Source organism: Oxyura jamaicensis, chromosome 5, assembly GCF_011077185.1.
Source record: "Oxyura jamaicensis isolate SHBP4307 breed ruddy duck chromosome 5, BPBGC_Ojam_1.0, whole genome shotgun sequence".
NCBI lineage: Eukaryota > Metazoa > Chordata > Aves > Anseriformes > Anatidae > Oxyura > Oxyura jamaicensis.
In genome coordinates this window covers 28,021,536-28,038,187 of record NC_048897.1, presented here as the reverse complement: position 1 = coordinate 28,038,187, position 16,652 = coordinate 28,021,536, and the positions used below count along the sequence as shown (strand labels likewise).

At 39.8% G+C, this 16,652-nt stretch overlaps 1 protein-coding gene across 1 annotated transcript in view; it reads left to right on the top strand.

Annotated features, from left to right (window-relative positions):
- The window catches only part of PTPRJ (protein tyrosine phosphatase receptor type J), a 40,006-nt gene extending 23,630 nt beyond the window's left edge, over nucleotides 1–16,376 (top strand). The window contains exons 3-18 of the mRNA XM_035327369.1: nucleotides 1–203; nucleotides 1,879–2,157; nucleotides 3,213–3,347; nucleotides 5,877–6,078; nucleotides 6,193–6,311; nucleotides 6,893–6,980; nucleotides 7,423–7,464; nucleotides 8,303–8,311; nucleotides 8,402–8,489; nucleotides 9,598–9,688; nucleotides 10,360–10,433; nucleotides 10,574–10,708; nucleotides 11,191–11,310; nucleotides 11,844–12,004; nucleotides 12,274–12,409; nucleotides 13,143–16,376. Of these exons, the coding sequence (XP_035183260.1) occupies nucleotides 2–203; nucleotides 1,879–2,157; nucleotides 3,213–3,347; nucleotides 5,877–6,078; nucleotides 6,193–6,311; nucleotides 6,893–6,980; nucleotides 7,423–7,464; nucleotides 8,303–8,311; nucleotides 8,402–8,489; nucleotides 9,598–9,688; nucleotides 10,360–10,433; nucleotides 10,574–10,708; nucleotides 11,191–11,310; nucleotides 11,844–12,004; nucleotides 12,274–12,409; nucleotides 13,143–13,301 (2,040 nt within the window). The 5' untranslated portion in view covers nucleotide 1 and the 3' untranslated portion in view covers nucleotides 13,302–16,376. The remainder of the gene's footprint in view (nucleotides 204–1,878; nucleotides 2,158–3,212; nucleotides 3,348–5,876; nucleotides 6,079–6,192; nucleotides 6,312–6,892; nucleotides 6,981–7,422; nucleotides 7,465–8,302; nucleotides 8,312–8,401; nucleotides 8,490–9,597; nucleotides 9,689–10,359; nucleotides 10,434–10,573; nucleotides 10,709–11,190; nucleotides 11,311–11,843; nucleotides 12,005–12,273; nucleotides 12,410–13,142) is intronic.
- The last annotated feature ends 276 nt before the right edge of the window (nucleotides 16,377–16,652 follow it).

The window sequence follows — 16,652 nt, the reverse complement described above, 5'->3', positions numbered from 1 at the left end:
GATGGCAAACGACAATGCTTCGGACTCCTACACGTACAGGATAGAGGCTGTAAATGGTACCTCTGTTAGGAGCAAGACGGTGAATGTCAAGGAAGCTGAAATTACTGAGTTAATCCCTGGGACAAACTACAATTTTACGGTATTTGCAGTAGCGGCTGATGGTCAGACGGAAGGAGAAAGAGTGACTGTAAACCAATCCACAGGTAAGTCTCAGGTGCTTGCAGTCATGTTTGTGTGGGCCATTTTGTGCTGTGCAGCCCGGGGCTCTTCCTGACGGGTGAAATACTGCTGCAGGCATAGGTGTTGCACACGTCCACCTGTTGTTGGTCATGCTTGTGTGGACAAGGGTTGTGTGGATCATGTTTTTGCTTTCTCTTCCTTTTGGTCTGGGGCTTTGCACCCTTGTTTCGAAGGGCTCCCACATGGTGTATTTTCCCTGCAGAACTTCACCCATTGGAAGGACGCTTGGCTGTGGCTGAGTCGTGGCGGCACTGCTGCATGGCTATTGTCTATGCTGCTTCACTCAGCTCCTCAGCAGAGTGGTGAAGATGAAAGTGGTCCTGTGTTCGTTGTGCTAAGCACTGTGATATTTTCCCCTTGTTGCATTGCGTTGTCCTTTCCTTTGCTTTGTCTAATTTTAACTGAGGTGAAGTGAATCTGTCCAGAGGTTCTTACTGAGATTTCCAGAGGTGCCTCATGATGAACCCATTAAGAGTGTCTCTGGCACTTAAAACGTGCTGGTTGGCTGCTCATAATGCTTACTTAGTCTTTGCAAAAGAGTCCGGTGTGGTTCTGCCTCTGCTTCTTTGGTCTTTGTCAGCAAACTTTTGTGACTAATGACAGTCTTGTCTTTCCTTTCACCGAGCTGGTACAGTTGTTTGGTCTCCAGTCTTTTACGCTGGTTCGAGCAGCCTATGCTCCTTTAAGTGGTGACCACAACGTCTTGTCTTGCCAGGGATAGCTACAGCCCAGACCTGAAGGAAGTGGCTTAGTCTGCCCTGTCCTGACCCCTGGGGTCCTGTCATAGAGCGAGACCCTCTGTCACAGAGCGACCCCTGAGACTTGGAGCAGTTTCCCTCCCTTTCCCTGAAGGGAGGGCAGCAGAGAGCCTGTTTGGAATGGCTCACACGCTGCTCTTGCTGTAACTCTGCTAGGTCTCCCCCTTCCTCTGTTTGGCACCATGATGAAGGATCACTTGTGGTTCTTTTCAGTCTCCTTTGCATTTTCTTTGGATTCACTCTTATTTCCTCTTGGATCATTGGTGTGTTCTCCAGTCACTTTCTACAGGTACAGTGACCGTAGTGCTCGTCTACGTTCCCCATGGGACCATGTATAACCTCTCCTTTACATGCTAGCATGTCTGCATCCTTCAATCCTGCATTCTTTTATTTGTATCCATGCTCATCCATTGCTGGAGACAGGATAGATGACTGGATTAAGTTTTTGTCAGATCTGGTCCAGCTATCCGTGAACCACTGAGGACATTACAAATATCAAAGGCTGTGTTTTTTTTTATTATTTGTTGGCCACTAAGCATTTAATATAATTACAGAGGGAGTTAGTTTGTCTACAAGTCAAAAATTGTTCGTGTTCAATGGTTGAACGGTATTGGAAAGCTTTGCTGATATTGACAAACACCTATCTAACCCCAATTTTCTCAATAAACCTGTCTGCAGAGGAATTGGTACAGAAGGGGGTCTGTGTACTTACAGTGTGCTAAACACTCTTATTCCTGATTGTGTGGCAAGTTCTTTGTAGGCAATAGCTTCGTCTGTTTAAAAGTGGAAAGCAATACCAATGTTTTACAAATGCTTATACACAGAAGAGCTTATAAATAAAAAACTTTTTTTCCTTTTTTTTTTTTTTTTTTTTGTGCAGTTCCTTCCTCAGTGAATTCATTTCAGTGTGAATCGGTGGCTAATATGTCTTACCTAATGCTGAAGTGGGAATGTCCTTATGGTCACTATTCTGGCTTCACCATTAAAATATCTAGAGGTTTAGAGGTTATAAAAGAAGAAGAGAGTCAGTCCTGTTCAGGAGAAGGCTTCAAAACATCACCTTTGGATTATTTCAAAACCTATAATGTTACTGTTACAACTGTTTCAAATGGTAATACAAGTTCTCCAGTGCAGGAAACATGTAAAACCAGCATTACAGGTAAGCACTGAGATCTGAGAATGGAAGATATTTACAGGACCAAAACATTAACTGCACAATTGCAGAATAGCATAATTGATACACAGTACGTTGTCAATGCAGATTATGAATAGAACACTACATTAATGCCAAGTGTGATCTGAGTCCAGTTGTATGGCATTCAACAAGGCTAAATGCCAGTGCTGCACTTGGGGACGTAACAACCCCATGCAGCAACATAACCTTGGGGAAGAGTGGCTGCAAAGCTGCCTTGCAGAAAAGACCCTGGGGGGGGTGTTGGTTGACAATTGGCTGAACATGAGCCAGCAGTGTGCCCAGGTGACCAAGAAGGCCAATGGCATCCTGGCTTGTACCAGACCTAGTGTGGCCAGCAGGGCAAGGGACGTGATCGTCCCCCTGTACTTGGCTCTGGTGAGGCCGTACCTTGAGCACTGTTTGCTTTTGGGCCCCTCACTGCAAGAAGGACATGGAGTTGCTGGAACACGTTCAGAGAAGCGCGACAAAGCTGGTGTAGGGAATGAAAACAAGACACATGAGGAGCGGCTAAGGGAGCTGGGACTGTTTAGTCTGGAGAAAACTCCAGACTGTTTAGTCTGGAGGCTGAGGGGGGGAGACCTCATTGCTGTCTACAACCACCTTGAAAGGAGGTTGCAGTGATGTGGATGTAGGTCTCTTTTGTCAGGTGACAAGTGATAGGACACAAGGAAACAGCCTGGAGTTGTGCCAGGGGAGGTTTAGATTTGATCTCAGGAAGAATTTCTTCATGGAAAGGGTGATTGGGCTTTAGAACAGGCAGCACAGGGAGGTGGTGGATCCCCAGCCCTGGAGGTATTTAAGAGGTGTGAGGATGTGGCACTGAGCAACATGACCTGGTGGTGGAGTTCATAGTTAGGTGAATGGTTAGACTTCGTGGTCTTAAGGGTATTTTCAAACCGAAATGATTTTATGATAAATATGCATGATATGAATTATGTCATTATTACAATATTTTTTTATTTGAAAAAAGTATCTTTACCTGACATTAAGGTACTAAAAAAAAATATTTCTGTTTATAGATCCACCTGCTCCAAAAAAACCTCCTACAGTCAAGGTGCTTAGTCACAACTCGTTGTCTGTTGAATTTTTTGATTTTGAGACACTCTATGGACCATTAAAAGCCTATGCAGTAATGATCATAACGGAAGAAGAAGGTAAGATCTTTAAAATGTTGTCTCCTAGCTGTGTGAAACAGTTTATCAGATAGCATTATGTTAGGACAAAAAAATTACTGTGATGAATATCAGATGTTTTAAACTCTAAATAGGTGTTAAATGGAGAGAGGAAAAGCTTGATCTGTTTTCTATCACCTTTCAAAAATCATGAGGCAAATACCGTGATTGACTGAAGCCAAATCACTTCTTGTTTTCACAAAGCCACTCTTTTCACTCAGCCTTTTTCAGCCTGAGTTATCCTTGTATGTAAGACGTTGAAGTATTGCTGTTGTGCTGTTGCTAGTGGTTGCCAGTGGTTACTCGATTTGCCAATGGTTACTGCCCCAAGACTGATTAGTATCCTTCTTCCCAAGAGAATAATTTTCAGAGCTAGAAATATAAAGAGTTCTGCAATGTGGGATGTTTTTCTCCATCTCTTCTGCTGGAAGACTTCTGCAGTAGGATGGTGGTTTTGTTGTGGGTGGTTTTTTGTGTGTGTGTGTGTGGTTGTGGTTGTTGGAAGGCTTGAATAACATTGTCAGCATTACATGTCATGGGAAGTAGAACACCAGGGAAAGCTAGATGGTATTCTATAAAACTGAACTCCTTAAAGCATCAAGCCTTCTTTGATTCATGAATGTCTAGAGACAAATCATAAAGTAAAGGAACATCTCTTTGCAGTGTAGGTTCTAGTTGACCTTTTCATTTCTGACAGTGCATTGGAGGAATAACACAGGTGATGGAGATAGTTTTTCTCCAAGTGGGATATGACATTCCTGCTTATCCTTTGTCTTAGCACTGGAAATTCATCATGCAGCAGTTTGTAGATCTTTTTTTGTGTGTGTGTTTTTCCATACAATATATGTCCAAGAAATACCCAGCCACATATGGTGTGTCAGTGCAGAAAATTCATTTTTTTTTCATGTGCAACTCAGCTTCCCTGGAACTGCTGATTTGAAAGTCAGTGTCTTCCACACAGTGACAGCTCTGCTTGTACTTTCAACTAGTCCTGTTGAGTCTTGACAAGCTTCAGTGCATTTTTGTGTGGATTGTAAGGAATTCAAGAAGGTGGTTTCAAGATTTGAGGGAAAAAACGAAAAAAGACCCTATGTAGGTATGGAATCAGATCAGTGCTTTGGTAGGAGCAGAAAACCATCCTTATGGCCAACCATCACTTCAGCTTTGTAGTGTTCAGATAGTATTAATATGCTTGAGTAGGGTTTCTCCGTCTTAAAATAGACATCATTACCTTAAGGAGAGACATCATTACTTTACGCATTTGTGCACGCAGTTGTGTCTCAGGATGTGAGGTGCCTTGAGGTGGTAACCAAGACATTCACAATTTGCTCAGGATGTACATCCTTTTGTAATTGAAATGAAGGACCAGATAAGACATCTCAGGTGGTATTGAACACCCATTTCTAGGCAACTGAGTTAATTTCAGCCTCAGCTGCATTTAATGTAACCACATTAGTGCTTTAGAGGAGCCACGTTGCACCCTGTTCCTGCACAGTTACAGCTAACGGGAGCTTTGCTGTTGGTTGCAGTGAATATCAGATCAAACTTTGTCTATGCGACTGTAGAAAACTTGTTAGAGCATTTCCACTTAGTTACCTTTCAGAGCCCCTTTGCAGCTTCTCCTTTTTAATGATGAATTCAATGCTATATCAGCTTCCTAGAAGAAGCTTTTAGCTTTGTAAAGCAATCAGCAGAAAGCAATATAAGCAAACTTCAGCCAAATTAGGAAGATGTTTTTCTTAGTTTGCTTGCCCTTGAGTTGTCAGACAGCTGGTAGTGTGAGGTGTTTTACCATGTCTAAGGTCATACATGCCTCAGCTGTAAAATCTTCCTCAAATTTCTAGGGTTCGTCTTTTACCAGCAGACACTGCACAAAGCAATGTTGTTTGGCATATGGTGTCCTATTGGTCACCGTTTGACTGCAGTATCCTGTTCTGCGTCTTTCAGACAAAAAAATGTTTTGGTCACTGATTGTTTTGTCCCACTTGTGGCAAGAGAAAGCAGAAAGTAACTCCTTCATTTCTCAGGGCCTAAGTGCGAGACTTTGTCAGACGCAGCAGACAGTATAGGCCAGGATGAGTTTAGCGTCACCCTGAATGAAGCTTGATGTTATCAAACGCAAATTGCCCTTATACAGTGTGTAGTATTCTCTACGTTTGGTAGTTGATGGAGTGGGTTTGGACATGATCGACTTGTGTAGTGAAAGTCGTCCACAAGGACGCCAGAGTCCATCACTCAAATGCCTTTACAGAGAAGCTCCACCGTACATGGTAGAAGTAAAACCAAAAGGAGATGAAACCAAGTAACACCAGGGAGCAGAAGGAAAGTTAAGTAAATTGCACTGCAGCAGAGGGAATTTCTGAGATTATCTGTTGCCCTCAGCCTTTCATTTCAGGCAGTACTTGTGGAGCAATCACTGCTGTGGTTTATGTGACACCCTCTCCAACTGCGCTGATGGTTATGAAAACAGTGTGTGATATGTACCACTTACATCCTTGTTTTTTCCTGAAGGTTGTCCACCTTTGAAGTCTAAATTGAATTACACATACGAAGATTTCAAGAAAAAGAAGACAGGCACCTATGTGACTTATGTCACAGACACAGAGAAGGCAAAAACACCTTCTTTCCGTTCTCAGAATGTCATCAGTGTAGGCAAGGGAAACACCACGTATGGCTATAAAAATGGACCATTGACTCCACTTCATTCATACAGGTATTTATCTCGCTGCAGTTGAAACCTAAGAGTTCTAATTGAAGAGCTCACAAACCTTGCTTAAGGCTGCTAAAATCGTGTCATGTATGTGTTGTTTTTTTCCTCTCTTAACAGGGCAAGTGTTGCAGGCTTCACTAATATAAGCTTTACTGCGGAAAACATCATTATGGAAGAACATAGTTATGTATCATTTTCACCCTGTTCTGAGAAGGTTTCGTTACCCCAGGATCCAGGTATAGTTAATGCAGGGCTGGCAGTTTTGAACATATGTTGTGTGTGGAGATTCCTTAATTAATGGCAAGTTTCATGATAGCAAAACATCCATTGGTCTGTCTGCAATGGACTGTTCCTTTCTAGCTTTGCAGTGCCACTGCTCCATAAATACATAACTTGCTAGTTCTGCAGATGACTTCTTTTTTTTCCATACATGACTTCCATTTGTGAAGTAACCAAAACCTAGCTACTTACAGTGTGCTAAAAGGGATTGGGTGACAGACACAGTGTGACTTTAGTACAGAAACAAACAGCAAAAGCAATTGTTGTTCTAACACTTCCTGTAAATTAGAACCGAATGTATTGGAATGCAAATACTGATCTTTTGATTCATTTTTTTTATTAATCTATCATCCTTGTTTTATTGTTCTTAATGAGCTTTCAATACTGGTACTGCCAAAGGATACACTAAAGAAGAGAGGACACTTAGGAGAGTAGAGTGTGTTCTGTCACCTGCGAGGTTCTCTTGTAGTATGTTGATTGATTCAGAGCATTGTCAGATGTAAATCAATGATGAGTAATACTCGTTCTCTTTTATAAGGTGTTATTGCTGGAGCTGTTATTGGATGCCTTTTAGCCATATTGGCTGTAGTCGCTATAGGGGGTTACATATTCTGGACAAGAAGAAGGTAACAACATGTTTGTTATTTTATTTGTTGTGTTGAGGAATATCGATATTTCACTTCTGCACCTTTTTATTAAAAAAGGTGTTTGTTGCTGTACACTGTCGCCATTATGCTTTAAAATACATTCTATTCAAAATCTTTGTTATATATCAGAGCTGATACATCAGACTAGCTAAATGACTGTTCAAACCCATTGTTTTGAATAGTTTTGCTTTGGTTCCAACAGGAAGAAACAATCCAATTGCAAAACATCATTGAAAGAATGAAGAAGTATTTTATTTTTACTGCAGGTATAAGGTTTGCCTCAGTATTTTTTTTTGCACAGAATGAGATGATTTAAAAGAAATTGTTCTGAGCAAGCACATGAAGTAACTGTCATCAGAAATCTCATATATGTTCCATTAAATTCTACTGTGAGCCTATTGTGTTTTTTTTCTCTTCATAGGAAAGATAAAAGGAATACTGAAGTGTCTTTTTCTCCAATTAAGTAAGTCAATATTGTTTCAGATGGTGTTTTCTGAACTCAAGTGATATGTGCAAAACTTACTCTGAACCCTGGTGCTTGTTTTCTGTGCAGTTTTACATACAATTCTGCATTATTAACTCCTCGTGAAACTTAAAGACTCAAGCCTGAAGGCTAGAAATAATCATACTGATCAAGACTTCCACAGCTGCTACAGTGATCTAAGTACTTGCTTCATGAATTAGGTAGACAAATGCCCCATGCAGTTTTGAAAAATAGGATGTTTGCATGAAACACAAGCTTCTGTATGCATTAAAGAAGCAATCCAAATTATTGGTGAAGAGCTCATAAGCAAAAATCTGCACTGAATTTTCCTTTATGGCTACTTTGCACTGAGCTGTTAATTCAGATGATGTTGAGATTGTAATAGCCCACCAATAGGTAGCCACAATATACTGGAAATGACAAGCAATTGAACCAGGTTATTGACTCACGCACCAATTTTATTTTATTCTGATGGAAAGGCATGGCCTGAGCATGCTGTGAAGTCCCACCTGTGTAGACTTCATTAATTGGTATAAAATACACGAGGGAATGGGGCCGATCCGATGGAAGGGGAGCACAGAAATTGCTGGCTGACACCTTCTGTCATATCCTTCTTGTCAACAGGATGCACTGTTCTCTTCTTGGCTGGCACAGATCAGTTAAATGCTCTGCATTGATATCCTGTCCCCTGTAAATGCAGTTTTGGGGGTGCTACTAACAGTCATGCTTTTGTTCTTAGATTCTCATAGTGAAAAGTACAACTGCATGTGTCTAATCATCCTTTTTTCTTTCTCCCTTCCCCTGCTCTCCCCTGAAGAGTAAAGAAGTAAGTAAAGCACATTTTGTAACGCATTAACTGAATTCATGGTTTATTTACCTAGTAACAGCTACCAATACATGGCTTTTCTCATTTTAGATCAAAAATGATTAAAGTGGAGAACTTTGAGTCCTACTTTAAGAAGCAGCAAGCAGACTCCAACTGTGGTTTTGCTGAAGAGTATGAGGTGTGTGTCCTCAGTCGGGAGAGCTTTGTGACAAATATTTTTGGAAAGCAAATTAGCTTTCCTTTGGAGTGTATGTGAGGTTCACTGAAGGGGAGGAGAATAAGGGACCTTCTACAACAGACATTATTAAGCTGCATGTGAGCTCTAAGTTTAGTTGAAGTGCATGATAAATTCTTCACATCCTGTACCATTAAATCTGCCTGTGAGCTATAGCATGGCCTGTTGCTCAGAGCTCTTGCTGTAAACAAGACCTCCAGAGTCCTTGCCCTCGTTGCACTAGTGGTGTTTGCACTCTGGGAATGCAATTTACCTTCTCTGCACTTTATTTGATCATTTTTTTCCTAGACAGTAAGACAGGTCATTCACTAATAGCAGGCTTCTTTAATGCATTACGTGTGATTTGCAAACCACACTTGTGAATAAATTGAAGGATATAAGCAGTCAGAGAAAAAACAGTTAGGATTTCTGTAGTAACCATAACTGTTTCTCTGTGAAGTGCGCTAAAGCTTAATTGATATAGGGTACAAAAGACGGGAATCAGCTGTCATCACCGACGGGCTCTGTGTTGTCATGTCTGCTGTTAAAAAAAAAATCTTATTTTTTCCACTTCTCAAAGTTACTCACAGATATTCTTCTTTCCAGAACAAAATCTTTCCCTTTTACTGTACCTGGCAGGCTGGTGCTCCACCCTTGCCCTCCTCTCAGATTTTGCTTCCTTCTTCAGTCCTTCCATGATATAACTTGCTCCCTTTCTCTCTGTAATGCCAGCAAAGCTCATGCTAAATGATCTGCTGCCTTGGAGTTAGAATGAGTGTGCAGAGTCAGCGTTAATGTATTTCTACAAAACCATTTCTAGGCTTTTAAAGCCCACTTTTGGGCTTTAAGCATGCTATTACACTTCCATTCTGTACTAATGCTATCTCTATCAGCTTTGTTGTTGTCACCCTCCTGCTCTGTTTGTAGAAAGCTGATTTTTGTCATTTATCCCAGTTTTACATGCCTACTTTTACAGCGAAGGCCAAGGGTGTTGGGAGTATTTCCTTCAGTTATGTTTCTGTACAATTCTTAAACCAGGACCAGGTGCTCATGAATCTTTCTTTCACTGTAGGAACTCAAGTCTGCTGGTGTTCATCAGCCCAAATTTGCTGCTGAAATCCCAGAGAACAGGGGGAAAAATAGATACAATAATGTCTTACCATGTGAGTTACTCTCTCAGATATTGTCACTTCTACTAATTGAGTTTTTAGGTGAAAAACCTTGGGTTTGGCTAATTTTGTTTTAATAGTAGGAGGTTTCAAAGGGGAATTAGTGTTGCCAATTTGGAAAAAAATGAATTTGGGCTGCTATTTTCCTTGTATGAACGTGCCAGTGTAAAATCACTGTACAAACAAACCTAAGGAGCTTTCCTTAAAAGTTATAAAAATATTTTCCTTAAATTGTTTTCATTTTTCATTTGTGAGAAACTTGCAATCCAGATCTATCAGAACTGTAAAAAATATTAAGACATTGATGGACACCTTTGCAAACTAAGAACCTGAACCCTGCCAAGCTATCTGTAGACATCCCAGCAAAGTGTTAAGGAAGAATTGGATTAAATACAGATTTTTGTGTTTGTAAGAAAACAAACCATGTTTAAAAATATGTTCAGTGTTCTGAATTTTTTGTTGCTAGCCAATCCTTTTTCTGAAGACCTTCATTATAAAACCCTGAACTACTGCTATGTCTGATCCCTAAGGTTATGTTTTTATTCTTAGAATGCCCATCGTTCTAAAACACCTTTTATTTAGAAAACGTGTTAGAACTGCAGTATTTTGCTGAAAATTTCTGAAAGTTCTTAAATTCATAATTTTCTTTTCCTTTCTTTCTGCAGATGATATTTCTCGTGTTAAACTTTCAGATCTAAACTCTGCAACTGACGATTATATTAATGCAAACTATATGCCTGTAAGTTGCTTCATTAGTTGAGAAGAAAAATAACATGTATTTTTGTGATAGAGGCTTAACAGATCATATGATTTATAAAATCGACTTTTTATGGCTCATGGATGAAGGTGTGAATGTGTATATATATTTTTTCTTCTTAGGGCTATATCTCAAAGAAGGCATTTATTGCTGCACAAGGTCCTTTATCCAATACTATAGAAGACTTCTGGCGCATGATTTGGGAAAAGAATATCTACTCTATTGTTATGTTGACGAAATGTGTTGAACAAACCCGGGTATGGTGGTTTTGTTGTTGTTTTGTTTAGCATTAATATGAAAACTGAACCATCTCTTGAAGACGGTTGTATCTCTTCTAATTTTGTTGTTACCCTAATAAGTTGGAGACTGATCACTCTTAAAACAAGCATCTAGTTAATGGATGATTGTTTTCTGAATTCAAGGAGCCCATATTTTTTTTCCCTTTATATCTCCTGACTACCAGACTCAGGAGGGTTGTGCGATCTCCATTTTTAAGATTGGTTCCTCTCCATAGAGAATGATTTTAGTAGATCTTTTTAGTAGATCTGCTCTTGCCTTAGGATAGGAGAATGGGAAGGGTGAAATGCTTCCCAGCCTCAATTGAGGGTGGCATGTTATTTAAAACTAATAGTCAAGGCAAAGGTGGAGTCACAGGAAACTACCTTGCCACGACCTTTTGTTTTTTCCCTGTGTTTCATTGTTCTGTGTAATGTGTTGAACCTTTTAACTCTCTTCTTAGACAAAATGTGAGCAATATTGGCCAGACAAACAAAGTAAGATCTATGGTGACATTGCTGTGACAGTAGTCTCGGAGACTGTTCTTCCAGAATGGACAATAAGGGACTTCAATGTAGAAAATGTAAGTGGCTGTCCACTTGTTAGTTGTGTACAGATATGCGTGGAAGTGGTTTATTGAGTCTGACTTCATATGTCAAGCAAGAATGTAGTAACTTCACTAAAACTTAGTCAAATTCAAAGTTATCAGAGTGGAAGGGATAAAAGCAGAGGCAAAATCCATCCTGCTAATGGGAATTACTGGTTTCCCCATCAGTGACCCTTCAGCATGTGTCTCCCTGAGACCTCCGCAAAAACTCATGCTTTATGCAGATATTTGGAATATCTGCTAACCTGATCAATTAGCACCATCTCTGTCAGCAAATGTAATGCGGCAGAGATCTTGGAGTCAAGTGAAGAGTGAAAGGAAATTATTTCTAACTCTTCTCTACTATCAGGGAAGGAAGAGGGAAATCGGAATATCATTGATCAAAGTACTGCACAGTTTGTAACGAGCAATTTTATTGAAAAGTCTTGCACAGGACGTATGGCAGGAAGCCCTTCTGTTGCTCTTTTGAAGCTCAGTTGTTTTCTTTTTTTCAATGTGTATTTCTCTAGGCCAACACACAGGAGAGCCGTATAGTGCGTCAGTTCCATTTCACCTCCTGGCCTGATCACGGAGTGCCGGAGACAACAGACCTGCTCATCAACTTCAGACACCATGTTCACGAATACAGCAGTCAAAATCCTATTGACTCTCCTGTTCTAGTGCACTGCAGGTATGAAGAACAAATTCATGTTAGACATGCTTTCATCTTGTGACTTTTTAAGGACAGTTCTTTTTCAGTGTGGTTCTGGGAGTCCCAGAAGGGTGTCCTTCCTCCATCTTGGTCATGGTAAAACCCACCTCTCTGGACTGCAGAGGCTTTGATACCTGTGCCACTGAAATAATAGAAAGCATATTACTAACTTCACTGGCTTTTTATTAGGCTACAGGTGAGCAGATCATTGAGAGAAAGCAGTAAATGGCTTCCCTGTGTCATTGCAGTGCTGGTGTCGGGAGGACAGGGACATTCATTGCCATTGACCGCCTGATTCAGCAGATTGAAATGGAGAATACTGTGGATGTGTATGGAGTGGTGTATGATCTTCGAATGCATCGACCTTTAATGGTGCAAACTGAGGTAAGATCCAGATTTTCATCCAGCAGCATGTTTCTCAAACAAGCATAATAATCCGGAAGGGTAGACTAAAGACTGTAGCTCCGAATTACAGGAAGATAGGACTTTACAGAGCAATCTGAAATTACCCTCGTTTAAACTTCCCTGCTTCCTGCCCTATTTCTTCCTTCAAAAGTATTTGCAGCTAAGGGTTTTGTAGTATATCCAAGCAATCTCTTTCAAGGGTAATTTGTTGGACTAGCATTTGCAGGTAGAAAGAATTAAATCCTGAAAAAGTTACTTTTAAGCTTGTTCAACCCATGTGAGTTTTATCTTTATAGCCACAAGCCAGAATTACTTTCCGTCAAGAGGTCTCTGCATGCATCTTTTGTATTCTGCAGGAACACAGGCGTTCCTGCTGGAAGTACTGCTTTCATCTGAAAAAGCATGTGGATTAACTCAAGCTGATCTGGAAAAGGCTGTAAAATCTCCATCATGAAAGTCTTTTAAGAAGATGTTAGGCAACACAGTAAATTCGATCCTATTTTTTTTTACTGAGGGTTCACATGACATCATGAGGTCCTTTCTAGTCCAACTTTCTATATACATACAACTTCTAAAATAAATAGATTGTGTGTGAAAACATTTAGTGCAGTACCTCCAAAAACTATAACTTATATTCAGGAGCAGAACTACTTCCAAAATCAGGTATTTGCTAGAACTCTCTTAATGTCCTTTCTTCTTTTTCTCCCATTAGGACCAGTACGTCTTCCTAAACCAGTGTGTCATGGATATTATTAGATCCCAGAAAGACAAGAAAACAGATCTTATTTACCAAAACACAACAGCAATGGCAATCTATGAAAATTTCACACCTGAGCCAGGCTTTGGGAAGGCTAACGGCTACCATGCATAGCCTGGAAGGAAAGCAGTGTCTCCAAGAGGTGTTGTCTGCACATAAAAAAGGGAGACGTTCTACGTGTGTTTTCCGGGATTGTGTGCAGTGTCTTACGTTTGGTTTCTCCAATTTTGTCCTTACATGAAGATGTGATCTACAGGAGGACAAAAACAGTGCTGGCAGGATCCAAGGATTGTTATAAAAAGAAAATACTTAAAGTTAACAGAGGAATTTTTGCCTTTTCTTGGGAATTTAACAGTACTGATAGGTGAAATAGCATTTACAGTACGAACAATGAACTAGAATTTCAATATTAAAATAATAACACAAGCTTTTTATTACAATTTTATATGATTTCATTTACAGACACCAGGCTTGTGGGCTGTTTTAATATATTTAATTATAAGTTTCAGGAACATATTTTATCTACTGTATCTGGTTACTTAGCTAATAGATATGTGCCTCTGTGATCTTTTTTTTCTGAGTGTTCCTTTTTATTTAAAAAAGGAGTACAAACACCTCCTCCAAATGGACATTTGTACTTGGAAATTGTGCCTTTTCTAGTTGCTACTCTAGAAAAAAAAAAAACAGCAGAGATTCTATTTTTGTACTGAAACTCTTAATGAGAACACAGATTTTTAAATAAGGCTTATGTCAAACCTAACTGTAGTTGCACTGTTGGCAGGACTCTCCAGAAGTTTGGAGGTGAGCTTTGTTTTTGCATTTCACCATGAATATCCCCTGCCTTAATGTTTCGGTGCCTCTGCTAGAGGAAAAGGAGTGTGGTGTGTCACTCCGAGCTTTAACTATAGTGAAAAACTGAGCAAGTGAGTATGTGAATGTGTGCGCGGGGGTGTGTGTGGGGTGCGTATGAAGGACAGAATAGCCCCTCCCTGTTCCTGGCTGATATTCCTGTTTTTATACAATTTATAATGATTTATTTAAAGGTGCAATATATGATTTACTGAATAATGATCACTCTATTCTAATAGAGTTTTACTCAGGTTGGTGTCTTTTTATCGTTGTTGTTTTTTCCTCAAATGTATAAATCTGTGAAAATGTTGAGCTAAGGTTCCAAGTGTCCAAGCACTCCCAAACAGATTGACTGGCTTTACTGTTTCTACCAAAACAAATTGCACAAAGTTCTGCTGTAAAGACCAACTTCTCGGTTGCCGTTCAAAACTGAGACATATCTTACCTGCCTGCATCTCATTGATCTAATGTAATTGTTTTGTAATTGTTTGCAATGTACTGCTGCTGTTATTTTAACTGGTCCTTTTAAAAACAGAACAAACAAGCAGAAAACCCCTAGTTTGCTGATGTTTGCAAGCCAAGGATTTGATTGGATTTTGCTGGTACATAACTGCTAGACTTATGAAGGCACTACCAATGAAGGACTTCTTAAGTAGTTTGCAGGTGTATTGTTTTTTTGTCTTTGGATCATTGCACTGGTTGCATTGCAAAGGAATATGAAGTTTATGAATAATGCTATAGAATAGCTCTAAAGTGGTGAAAATCTTGTGAAGGTTTAATAACCAGAGTCCCTGAAGTTCTGCTGCTTTTTGTTTGTTTTTTTTTTAGCAGAGTTGTCAAAAATAGCTACATATATTAGGAGTATATGTGGTATTACAGTGGAACCTGGTGACCTCGCAGAATCCACTGTTAGCAGAAGAAAATGTAGGAATTCCTGGTGTACAACTGTAAATTTACAGATAACCAGAGGAATTTTTAACACCCGGTGTGAAAATGTGGTGTGCTAGGTGAGCAAAACTGGAGGACAAACTACAGAGTGTTTTTTTTTGTTTGTTTGTTTGTTTGTTTGTTTGTTTTTGTAGCAGCCACTTGTAGGTTCTTGAATATTTCTTCTTACTCTGTTTTTTTTTTTTTTTAAAATCAGTACACATACATACAAAAACAAAACAAAAAACTCCAAACCTAACCATGAGGTTAGCAATCCTGCCCAACTCCATCCAAAATGGCAGTCCACATAGTTGATCTCACCCAGCATTCTTTCTACGCTGCTGTCAGATGACAAACAGAAGTAAACCACTGGGACCAAACAGAACCATTCCAAAGGAACTGGGAGGAAGAAAAGGCCTGCCCCTTACAGTCATGTTATTTTTTCTTCCTTTCAGTCTTCTAATTGCAGAGCACAGAACTGGTATTCCTTATTCCAGGTCCTGCAGGAACTTGCCGCCTTAGGGTGGTGAACGAATGCTCTGTTGCTTCAGAGGTCCTTGTTTTATACAACACAGAGGAGAGGGAGATTAATCTTCTACTTTAGATTGTGTGTTTGCATTATATTGCAGTGGAACATCAGAACCAGCTGGTGTAGTGTTTCTGCCCAACCACCTTTTCTTGCAGAAAACAAAAGTATCGGTCTCATTCCTTTGATGTTGGAAGCAGGTGCCAAAGTCTCTCGTGTCAGCATCTAATAAATATCCATTTTTAATACCATTGTATCCACTTCAACACTTCTGTGATTTCCCAACACTGAATCATTGTGAGAAGAGACAGAAGCTTGAACTAAATGAGCTGTTGATCCCAGGGATAGGTGAGAAAGGTTGGTAAGGGTTAACATGTTTTTCAATGAAGTTGGCTCTATTGTCCCTGTGAGTAAGTAGGCCATGCTTCATAGGATACCTATGCAGGAAGAACAGGATTACACGTAACCCTCTACTAGGGGTCTCTTGTAGATCCTTTTTGGCCAATATGACTTGAATCCTGGCAAATATTTTTTCCCTGCATTCTGATGTTCGCTGTGTTATAATTGCTGAGATCTCTCTCTCCATTCAGTGTTTTCTCCTGCTGTTGCTCATCTAAACCGATTTACTGTCCAGGCTCAAAGCCCTCCTGTGTGGCAATGACATCTCCTGCATTTCTGTTTTACACTTCTTCCCATTTGGGGCCTGCTTAAGAAGGGAAAAGTTGATGCGTTTCAAATAAGTGACTGTTAGTTAAATATCTTGATATTATGTACAAATTTTATTGTTTTCTTATTTGTTGTACAGGAAATTTCAGCACGTCTATAATGTTTTTAATTGATTTGTTTTTAAAAATATAAAAGTAACAATTAAAAATTATCATCCTAGAGCAGTTTGTCGTTTCCTTTCTTAGGGTTTTCTTTTCAGTTTCTTTTGAATTAAAATTAATTTGCCAAAATACCTGTTTAATTTAGAAAGGCTTTAAAATGTGCAGGGAAAGTGGGTTCCAACCCTTTAAGGTGGATTATGAGCTGATTTGTGTTACAGTCACGGCTCCCTAAAGGTTGTTACTCTGACATTGAGACTTGCATGGCAGGACCAGGACATGACGTTTCTCTAAACAAAGAGCTTGCACCAGTTAAAGGAACAATACCTTAATATGAGC